Consider the following 11,940-nt stretch of genomic DNA (forward strand, 5'->3'; position numbering starts at 1 on the left):
AAGAACAGGCAAATTGGATGAATACAAACTTTGCTCATTGCACCCAAAGAGCCTAGAGATATGTGCTTTACTCAATATTGTAACATGGAGTACAGATGGCACGTCAGTCAGCAAAACAAAGCCAGGAGCAGAGAAGCAGCTGCAACCCCAGCACAGGTCCCAGAGCAGAGGCATTGACTACTGTAGTTCGCAGACAAGTGGAAAGGTCATCAAGGGGAAAGGCAGAATGATAATGGCAGCAGGAGGCAGGCCTGAAATAGTCTGTGAGCCATGAGGCTCCTTCTAAAAAGAAGGTGCAGGGCTTAGGAGCAGTTCTTGTAGTTCTTCTGAGTGTGTGGTGGGGAGGGGAATAGGGGATTAAAGACCATTTCACTGTAGTTACAGCCTTAGTTGTTCCCAAGACTGGGGAGATGGGGAGCAACAATGATTGCCTGGGTAACAGAGCCCCCTTCCCTCACCTTATCCCAGAGACAGCTGGCTTTTTACTTTAATATGTAACCCTTGACTAAGGCGCCAGATAAGGGTGTCCTACCAAACTGCATCCCTTCTCTGCCAGCACCAAAGTCCCTATAATTACAGGTTGCTTTTGCTGGGGAGCCTTTAGGCTCTGAAGCAACCTGGTTAATTTAGGAACAAAGAACATTGTTTCTAAATTGGATCAATTTTTTTTAGAGAAGAAGCTTGTGCAGCTTACGTTAACTTCTTTCCCAGGAAACGGCATTACTTTTTCTTTTTTCTTCTTCACCCAAAGGCTCACAAAGAGTTGAAAACATTATAGTTACAGAAATAAACCCTTTCAAAACACTCTTCATAACAAACTAATAAACAGTTCAACTTCACCAGTAGTCTGACAACTCAAAATGGTGAAAATGTTGAAAAGTTAAAAGGCATTGTTGGCGAGTCTGCTGAGACTGGCGCACTTGTGCCAATTACAAATGCAAAATGGCACCTTTCTGGTATTAAAAAATTCATATCCTCTTCCCTAATAACTCCACTTCAGGGAAGCTATCCTAAAGAGAGAGATGTGTACAGAGATTTATTTGCAAAAGCAAAGTGAAAAATTGAAAGCAATGTTATTGTATAAAAATAGAATTACATACATGATGTTTTACATTGATAAAAACATGTTTGAGAGTGATGGCATGGGAAAAAGCAGTGTGATGGAGTCATTAGGAGCATAGAATCAGGGGTCACTCAGATAGATCTGAGTTTTAATTTTGACCACAAGCACTTTGAACTTTAGGGCAGCTTTGACTCCCTAAGCTTCAGGGGAAAAGATGCCTTCATAATGGAAAGGTCTGGCAGGGGGTGGGGATCACCTTAATGAAGTGACCAAACTGTATCACCAATGATGAGGCCAACTGACATGATGTGCCTCCCAACAATATACAACTGGAAGGACACAAAATCTATCTACTATCATTCCTCCAAATTTTTAAACTGACTCGAATCATGAACAAACTCATTCTGAAATTCTGAAACACCTCTAGGGTACTCGTCAAAGAATGTCAACATCACTTAAAAAAAAAAAAGAAAGAAAGATTGTTCTATGGGACTTCTCTGGCGGTCCAGTGGTTAAGACTTTGCCTTCCAATGCAAGGGGTGCAGATCTGATCCCTGGTCGGGGAGCTAAGATCCCACATGCCTGTGGCCAAAAAACCAAAACATAAAACACAAGCAATATTGTAACAAATTCAATAAAGACCTTAAAAATGGTCCACATTGGGACTTCCCTGGTTGCACAGTGGTTAAGACTCTGCGCTCCCAATGCAGGGAGCCCAGGTTCGATCCCTGGTGAGGGAACTAGATCCCACAGGCATGCTGCAACTAAGAAGCCTGCGTGCCACAGCCAGGGAGCCCACCAGCTGCAACTAAGGAGCCCACATGAGCCACAACTAAGGAGCAACCTGCTGCAACTAAGACCCAGCACAACCAAATTAAATAAATATTTTTTAAATAAAAATAATTATGAATAAATATTTATAAAAAATGGTCCATATCAAAAAAAACTTAAAAAAATAGAAAGATTGTTCTAGATTAAAGGAGACTAAGAGACATGACAACTAAACACAATGTAGGGTGAAGTGCCATGAGGTCTGCAATTTACTTTCAAATATTTCAGAAAAGCAAGCAAAGGTAGCAAAATGTTAACAAATAGTGAAATCACATGAAAGCCACATGGATGTTCATTGTATTATTTTCAGTTGTTCTGTAGGTTTGAAGCTTTCTGAAATAGAGCTCAGAGACTAAATTTGCTTCCTTGAAGGTGGTAAAATCTCTTGGGGTTGTAGAGAGGACTATATGAGGCAGTGCATATAAAGAGCTTAGCGCAGCACATGAAAGAAACGCTAACGATGTGCTCTGGTACAGTATTTTTTATGACCACAATGGAAATATATGTCTGTCCCCTAAGGATTTCTACCTCTCCGTTCTCTATCATGGTGCAGGATCGCACTCCCCCACCCCTTTTGATGTTGGCATGGCCATGTGACTGGACAGTGAAACATGAGATAAGCGATATCTGTCACTTCCACATGGGAGCTTTAAGAGCCACCATGTAACTCACAGCATGACTTCCAGCTGTGCAGTGACCCACAGAGCGCATGCTGACATAAAGCCTTCGGCTGACTGGATTCCTGAGTCACTGCAATGAGTCTTCCTACTGATTCACAGTGGCTATGTGGAGTGAGCAAGACACAAACTTTTGTCGTATGAAACCAATGAGCTTTAGGGACCCTAAATTACAGCCTAATCTAACCTAGAAGTCCAGAAACTACTGCCCTTTGGTCAAATCTTGCCCATCACTTATTTTTGTAAATAAAGTTTTACTGGGATACAGCTGTGTGTATCATTTATATACTGTCTGTGGATGCTTCAGCACTACAACAGCAAGAGCTGAGTAGGTGCAACAGACACCATATGGCCTGTAGAACCGAAAATACGTACTACCTTGTCCTTAACAGAAAAGTTTGCTGACCCCTAACATACTCTATCTTGACTGACACAATCATATTTTAAGACAAAATAGAAAAAAAAAAAAAACCCAAAGCATTTATAAAACATGACTTTTAGCTGTAAAACCTTGGGCAAGTTATTTATTACTTCTACAACCTTTTAGTTGCCTTTGTGTAAAATGGGAGCATTAACAGTATCTACCTCATATGATGCTGTGATAATTAAATGAATTCTTGCATGTAAAAACTTGGAACTAGGAGGCTTGGAACAGCAATGCTGGAGTAGCCAGAAGTAAGTGCAGGCATATGAGCTGAGGGATATAAAGTCATGAAGACAAGAACTCAGTACATTGTAGACACCCAATAAATGTTAGCAATTATTCCACTTACATAAAAATAAAATATATTTGAACAGAAACAGAAGACTAGAAGACAATAACAAATAACAGTAACCATGGTTATCTTTTAAAATATTAAGAGAGAGGAACAGGAATGGTTTTTTTTTCCTTTGTTACCATTCTGTGCTTTAAAATTTTCTACAACAAACATAATAGATTTTATAATCCAGAAAAAATAATGAATGTTTTGTATAATTGCTGACAATTTTTAATATTTCTGTCATTTCACAAAACATCTTTTGTTGACATTCTACAAATTATACCATCCAATGATGTCCCAATACTTTCTTCTTGTGAAGATAGTTTATATATCTGTAAAAATAAAAGACAGATTATGACATACTGACATATTCAGGTACTACTAATTTTCATTACACGAGCATGTATATGTGAATTTATCTATTACTCAATTATTGGGATAATGGAGTAAAATCACAATGTGATTAAAATAGGGAAAGTAGATGACAATTCATCACTTATGTCAAAAGTTTCAATTGCAGTTATGGTGATAACTCCCTAAACATAGAAATACATTTGTACCAATTTTAAAAGCATACATTTAGACATTAACTTCATACTACATTTTACATTTCAAATGTACTGCGTAAGATATAGATATTTAAAATTATCTATTCTTTTAAAAAGAATGCATCGGGCTTCCCTGGTGGCACAGTGGTTAAGAATCCACCTGCCAATGCAGGAGACATGGGTTCGAGCCCTGGCCCGGGAAGATCTCACATGCTGCTGAGCAAATAAGCCCGTGCGCCACAACTACTGAAGCCTGTGCTCTAGAGCCCACGAGCCACTACTACTGAGCCCGTGTGCCACACCTACTGAAGCCCGCGTGCCTAGAGCCCGTGCTCAGCAACAAAAGAAGCCACCACAATGAGAAGACTGCGCACTGCAACGAAGAGTAGCCCCCGCTTGCCCCAACTAGAGAAAGCCCATGTGCAGAAATGAAGACCCAACGTAGCCACAAATAAATAAATAAAATTATATATATATAAAAAGAATGCATCAACTAAGTTTTTAATTGTATGTTACATAAACCTGCATTTCCAATTCTTTGCATCTTTAATTATTTTTCAAGTAACTTTTAATTACATTAACCTTTCTTAAAAGTTAAAAAAATATATAGAAGCATTGGTGTTCAATAAGCGAACAGTATTATTCCACATCTATCATGCTCTTTCTAAAAATACAGGCTTACAAACCTTTTTGACTTCCATAATATTTGTTATTTCAGGGAGATTTTTGAGAGAAACTTGATGACCTTCTACCTGAGATATTAGGTATTCTTGATTTATTTGTTTTTCTCCCTCTTCAATATAAGCAATCAGAACTGAAGTGTCATTTGCCGAGATACCAAATTTTTTCAAGGCCTCTGAAATCTAAGGGGGAAAAAAAGACGCTAAAACCAGTAGTTTCAACATCTGAAATCTCTCCCCATTTGTGCTCTTTCCTGGTCAGATTCTTATTTTTCATATCCTAATGGTTTTCTCTGTCTACAGTTTTCCAACAATCCCTTCCTAATATCTACCAGCTCTGCCTCTTGAGTACTCCCTGCTGAAAGCTGCACCTCATTCCCATAGATTCAAGCCTGGACTTGGCATGGCGCACAAACACCCACTCCCCCTGGACCCAAGTCACCCTCTCTAGCCATGCACTCCTGCCCTCTAGCCCGTCGGGACTGTTTGGGGCTCCCGTCATTTCATACTTTTTTGCCTGGGCTCACACTTTGCCCTCTGCCTGGAGTGCCCTCATCTTTCAAGGTCCAGTTCAAATGTCACTCCCCTTGCACTTTTCTCCTTACAGAATGAATTGCTTCTTTGTTCCCACAGATTTGCATTATTATTCCCATTATATCAATTATCTTAGGGCATTTGGACTTTGTCTTGTTCATCTGCCTTCCTCAGAAACATATTTGTTTCTTCTGCCCCTACAGCTGGAACAGGGACAAACTCAACAGATGTTTATGAATTGTACAGTCTCTTGAGTTATTTCAGTGATCTCAAAGAAACAATAGTTACCCAGTAATTTCCCCCCAGGTACTGGGGAATTCTATTACCGCACATTTTATAAACTTTTCAATCATCTGTATTTTAAACTATGCCATGGGTTTCCTAACTTTTCTCTTGATGTCAGCACTTAATTGTGTTGTTAACAGTAGTGGTAATACTAAAACTTCGTCAGCAAAATTACATTTTTTTTTTCAAATGTGCTCCAGGTAGAATGTTTTTAACTCAATAACTTTGATTACTATCAGTATCTCAAACCACAAACTCTTCCTATGCACTGGGTGTGTGAGCATGTGGTAAAGGGCTGTTCTAGGTCCCAGGCAGGCTTCTGGGGGATGGGAAAGGAATTGGTTTATATCCTCAAAGAGTTTATGGGAGAACGAGAGATACACATGATAACACACAAATATCCATGCCTAATTTTTATCATTAGATTTCAGTATCACTTAGAGTGATCTTCCTGATTCTATATGGTCAGGAAGGACAAATAAAACTATCCTCACTTAATTTAGCTAAACTTTAGTTTACTCATATGTGAAGTGACTCCAAAGCTTATTTTTCTAGTAAGAGGCAATGCTAAACCTCAACTCTCTGTCCAGCATTCTTTCTTCACTGTTATTTTCGTTTGTAACTAACAACAGGCTCCAACCCAACACTGAGTACAAAGAGATATAAAGTAAGTAAATTCCATATTAATTACATTGTTACTTGGGGAAAGATTGAAAATAATTTCAGTAGATAGAGTTCTTGTCTTCATTTTTCCCAGTTTGTAGAGGTGAACTGCTTTGTTTGCTGCCACAAGTATCTGAAATGGATCGACAATCTACCAAAGAGAACAAAAAGAATTACACACAGAGAATCTGGAGTACTCTGAAGATGTATGCCCTATATCATGGTAACTCCAGTGTCAGGCTGTTTTACTCCATCACAATACCTATGGACTACATTTTCAAAATTTTCAAAATCTCAAGGGCCTACGGTGTTTAGAAAATCACAGAATTTTACAGCTGCAAGCAACTTAGGTAAATAGTAAAAAGTTTTAAAACAACACTTATTGAGGGCTATAATTAGGGGAAAGGCCATATTCTGAACATTTTACCTTCATTTTCTATACTTCTCAAAACTACCCTATATATATCTGTATCATTATTCACATGCAATAGATGAGGAAACCAAGGCAAAGAATGAGTTGGCATTCCAGTTCTGTCACTTACCACTGAGGGAACCTGGGCAAATTCCTTAGTGTTTTATCTGTAGAAGCAGATAATCACCATATTTACTTCACAGAGTTGTTGTGAAGATTAAGTGAGTTAGTGGTATACGTAAAGAACTTAGAACAGTGCCAGGAACCAAATAAACACTATATAAATGTTGGCTACCACTTGCTCAAAGTCATAATAAATGGCATATCTGGGATTTTTGTCCTGCTGATGCTACCACTATGCAATGTCTCCTTTACAGAGATTTTCTAGTTCAGAAGAGAAGATGGAGATCCAGGCATCTGCCATCACATCAGAGCTAGACCACCTTTCACATCTCCAAGGGCAGGCCCTGGCACTTCAGCTTCTATTCACTGTTAAATTCAAGGCTGGCCAAATCTGATTCCGCTCTACAGCTTGGACAAGAACTTTTTACCTGAAGATAACAATTTTAGGCTAACCTATAACGTCATGAAAAAATCATCATATTCTTAAACTCCCCATATAGTTCACTCATTCCCATGAGTACTTACCACTGTAGGATTTATTAATGAGCCATCAATGGCACCTTCCATGGCCTTTTCTCTCAAGTGTCCAGCATTTTTTACATCTTTAAATAACAGAAGGGTCACCCTGTATTCAGGAAACAGGTCCAGCTGATGTGTTAACTGCATTTCATCGATAAGCAAGATTCTATTGCACAAGACCAAAAGACCAAAAGTTAACAACTGTAAGCCACTAACAAATATCCTTACTAACAATTAAATATATTAAAGTAACTTGAATAATAAGATATAGAACTGTTAAACTAGAAAAATCCACCCCAAAACGTTTGGCATTCTCATGAGACACTGTCTTCCTAACTCTGCTGAGCTGTTTCTAGCTTCCTTTACCATTCCTGGCAAAGGATCAAGATTGACACCTGGCCCCCTGGCTGTGCAGATAAGGCAGGCTCTGATGCATGGAAGAAGGGCAGCTTCCCAACAGACAACTAGGAGTAGAAAACCAAAAATTTTTTAGACCACAGGTTACTTATAGCATTAAGGAAACCTCACTCTAACTTGGTCTTTTTAGCTTTCTGATCTCACCATTTATATTTTAGCAGAACCTAGACACAAATATAAAGAAAATAATCTTATAGAAGAAAGAATGACACAACTCAAAGATATTCATTTCACACATGGGAATTTAGCCAAGAGGGTACAATTCTTAAATAATAATACTGACCCTTTATAGACGTAAATTTAACAAGAAAAGGACATACAAGACAAGTAACTGGAAAGACATAGTCTATCTTTGAAATGGAAAAACTAGGCACTGCAAAAATCTGATCTTTAAAACAATTTCAGTTAAAGTCCCAATGAGATATTTGGGTGAGGCAATTTTATAGGTTCATTTTATCCTTTTACCTAGGAGGTTCCATTGCTAGCATTTTTCTTAAGGAATAAATTGGCAATCTGAAGATTTATGTAATAAGATGTCCTTCTCATCATCCTAAGAGTAAAAAGTTGAAAACCTACCTAACTAGTAACAGGGGATTGGTTTTTACTAAACAACCATTAAAAACTAGTCTTGAAGAGTAGTTAAGGATGTGTAAATATAGCAATAAATAACATTAAGTACTTCACATCTGACTGGAAAACAAAACACAAAATGTGACATAAATTGTGGTTTTTTTAAAGGTACACAAAAAGAAAAAATATTGAAAGAAAAATACAACAAAAAGTTACCCTTGATTTGCTGGAATTACATCTGATCTTTTCTGTTACAATCGGGAAAGAATAAAATTTGTGAATAATGTCCTAGCACACAGCAGTTCAACCTTTATTATCATGATAATGTCCAATGGAAAAAAAATAGATACAGACAGAATGTATACCCAATTATACAAAAAGATGCACTCAGAAAGCAAAAACATAAAGGAAGCACACCAAAAGACGGCCATCTTGGATAGCAGAATTACAGGTAATTTTTATTGTTTTCTATAAAAAATATTTTTGTGTGTATGATCTGAATTCTCTGCAGTGTGCACACAAAATATAATGAGTACCTATAACCAAGGAGGAAAAAAATTTTTGTGGTTTTTGTTTTTAAACTAGGGGAAAAAGGCCCCCTAGCAAACGTCAAAATGGTTTGTTTTGTTTTATATAATTCACTCAGGTCAGAAACTTCGAATCATCTTTGGATACTAACCTCTCACTCTAGGACAGGCAGTTGCCCTGGTGCAATCCTCCCTCCCTTCAACTCGCCGGTAAGAGTCCATTTACCAGCGTGCCCAGAACCCAGGACTAGCTCCCTATTCTACGAGCGCCTCTGTCACAACTTTAGTGAGTCGCGGCCTTATCAGGATGATGTATCGTCACCTGATACATCAGGGAGAGACTAAGTCAATCATTGCTGGGCTGCATCCCAGGGCCGGGCCTCGGGAGGCGCTCGATAAATGAGGACGCCAAGAATCACATCCGTTATCTAGAAAATGGGGGCCGGGACTGCGTCTTCTGTTTCCGCCCGGCCAGCTCTTGCTCGGCGAGGACTCACCGTCCCGTCCCTGTTCATCTCGTAAGATCTTCCCCACAGAAACAAAGCCCTGAACTTACGGAAGATCACCCTCAGTTGCACCCCGTCTCCGCCCTCCCGGCACACCCTTCTTCCCCAGCTTGAATCGCATCAGCGGACGCGAAGGAGAGCCGGGGCTCCATCCGCCACTTCCGGCGAGGGAGGAGGCGAGACTCGTCCGGCGGGCGGAAGCTGAGGGATGGGTGTGGGTCTCCACCCAGTCTTTAAGCAGCTTGGCCTTGGATGAGACGTCCTCAGTTTCTTCCCATGCAAAGAAAAGTATTGGCTCCAATGAGCTCTATGTACGTCTCCGCTGCTTGAGATTCAACAGTTCTTTTTCGAGGCAGGCGGGATTCAGTTTGCTTCTTGTTCTGGGTACGCTCACTGGGGAAGGATCTCCTGGAGCCGAACGCAGTCGGCGACCTACCTGAGGTACTTCAGAGAGATGTGACAGTACGTTAATGGAATCAACCTCTTCATCCAGCAGGCTCACAAATTTGACTTGTCATCCTTAAGTGTATCAGCCTCCAAAAGAGGAGGTAATCTGCTGAACAGGCTGTAGAGAATTACTTTTCATGTTTTTTATGCTTGGGGCTCATGATAGTCAATACTTTTCTTTAAACAAAAAGACAGGTAGGGAGTTCAGGAAGATGGCGGAAGAGTAGGATGCGGAGATCACCTTCCTCCCCACAGATACATCAGAAATACATCTACACGTGGAACTGCTAGTATAGAACACCTACTGAACGCTGGCAGAAGACCTCAGACCTCCCAAAAGGCAAGGAACTCCCCCGCGTACCTGGGTAGGGCAAAAGAAAAAACAGAGACAAAAGAATAGGGACGGGACCTGCACCAGTGGGAGGGAGCCATGAAGGAGGAAAGGTTTCCACACACTAGGAAGCCCCTTCGCAGGCGAAGACTGCGAATGGTGGAGGGGGGAAACTTCGGAGCCGTGGAGGAGAGCACAGCAACAGGGGTGCGGAGGGCAAAGCGGAGAAATTCCCACACAGAGGATTGGTGCCAACTGGCACTCACCAGTCCGAGAGGCTTGTCTGCTCACCCGCCGGGGCAGGCGGGGGCTGGGAGCTGAGGCTCGGCCTTCGGTTGAATCACAGGGAGAGGACTGGGGTTGGCGGTGTGAACGCAGCCTGAAGGCGTTAGTGCACCACGGCTAGCCGGGAGGGAGTCCGGGAAAAAGTCTGGAGCTGCCAAAGAGGCAAGAAACTTTTTCTTGCCTCTGTGTTTCCCAGTGCGCGAGGAGAGGGGATTAAGAGCGCTGCTTAAAGGAGCTCCAGAGACGCGCGTGAGCCGCGGCTATCAACGCGAACCTCAGAGATGGGCATGAGACGCTAAGGCTGCTGCTGCAGCCACCAAGAAGCCTGAGTGTGACCACAGGTCACTATCCACACCTCCCCTCCGGGAGCCTGTGCAGACCACCACTGCCAGGGTCCCGTGATCCAGGGACAACTTACCCAGGAGAACACACGGCACGCCTCAGGGTGCTGCAATGTCACGCTGGCCTCTGCTGCCACAGGCTCGCCCCGCATCCGTACCCCTCCCTCCCCACGGCCTGAGTGAGCCAGAGCCCATGAATCAGCTGCTCCTTTAACCCCATCCTGTCTGAGCGAAGAACAGACGCCCTCAGGCAACCTACACGCAAAGGCGGGGTCAAATCCAAAGCTGAACCCCGGGAGCTGTGTGAACAAAGAAGAGAAAGGGAAATTTCTCCCAGCAGCCTCAGGAGCAGCAGATTAAATCTCCACAGTCAACTTGATGTACCCTGCATCTGTGGAATACCTGAATAGACAACGAATCATCCCAAATTGAGGAGGTGGACTTTGGGAGCTAGATATATTACTTTTTCCCCTTTTCCTCTTTTTGTGAGTGTGTATGTGTATGTTTCTGTGTGAGATTTTGTCTGTATAGCTTTGCTTTCACTGTTTGTCCTAGGGTTCTGTCCGTCCATTTTCTTCTTTTTAAAAAATCTTTTTTCTTAACAATTATTTTCTAAATTTTTATTTTAATAACTTTATTTTATTTTATCTTACTTTTTAATTTTATTTTATTTTATCCTCTTTCTTTCTTTCTTTCTTTCTGCTTTTTCTCCCTTTTATTATGAGACGTATGGAGGACAGTCTCTTGGTGCTCGAGCCAGGTGTCAGGGCTTTGCCTCTGTTGGGGGAGAGCCAACTTCAGGACAGTGGTCCACAAGAGACCTCCCAGCTCCACATAATATCAAATGGCAAAAATCTCCCAGAGATCTCCATCTCAACACCAACACCCAGCTTCACTCAACGACCAGCAAGCTACAGTGCTGGACACCCTATGCCAAACAACTAGCAAGACAGGAACACAACCCCACCCATTAGCAGAGAGTCTGCCTAAAATCATAAGGCCACAGACACCCCAAAACACACCACCAGACGTGGACCTGCCCACCAGAAAGACAAGATCCAGCCTCATCCACCAGAACAGAGGCACTAGTCCCCTCCGCCAGGAAGCCTACACAACCCACTAAACCAACGTTAGCCACTGGGGACAGAAACCAAAAACAACGGGAACTACGAACCTGCAGCCTGCAAAGAGGAGACACCAAACACGGTAAGATAAGCAAAATGAGAAGACAGAAAAACACACAGCAGATGAAGGAGCAAGGTAAAAACCCATCACACCTAACAAATGAAGAGGAAATAGAGAGTCTACCTGAAAAAGAATTGAGAATAATGATAGTAAAGATGATCCAAAATCTTGGAAATAAGAATACAGAAAATGCAAGAAACATTTAACAACGACCTAGAAGAACTAAAGAGGAAAC

The 11,940-nt window shown here is 41.4% G+C and overlaps 1 protein-coding gene across 16 annotated transcripts in view; it reads right to left on the reverse strand.

Annotated features, from left to right (window-relative positions):
- Positions 1-3,537: 3,537 nt before the first annotated feature.
- Positions 3,538-11,940, reverse strand: part of LOC102976581 (EKC/KEOPS complex subunit TPRKB) — a 279,834-nt gene continuing 271,431 nt past the window's right edge. For 8 of the 16 annotated variants that reach the window (XM_055089256.1, XM_055089251.1, XM_055089254.1 and 5 more), the window contains 6 exons: positions 10,598-10,819; positions 9,869-9,924; positions 7,103-7,262; positions 6,071-6,193; positions 4,567-4,743; positions 3,538-3,664 (listed from right to left, as the gene is read on the reverse strand). In XM_055089256.1, the coding sequence (XP_054945231.1) occupies positions 3,578-3,664; positions 4,567-4,743; positions 6,071-6,193; positions 7,103-7,262; positions 9,869-9,924; positions 10,598-10,819 (825 nt within the window). In that variant the 3' untranslated portion in view covers positions 3,538-3,577. The other 8 variants (XM_055089258.1, XM_028496873.2, XM_028496866.2 and 5 more) reach the window with 8 other exon arrangements.

Source organism: Physeter macrocephalus, chromosome 12 (assembly GCF_002837175.3).
Source record: "Physeter macrocephalus isolate SW-GA chromosome 12, ASM283717v5, whole genome shotgun sequence".
Lineage (NCBI taxonomy): Eukaryota > Metazoa > Chordata > Mammalia > Artiodactyla > Physeteridae > Physeter > Physeter macrocephalus.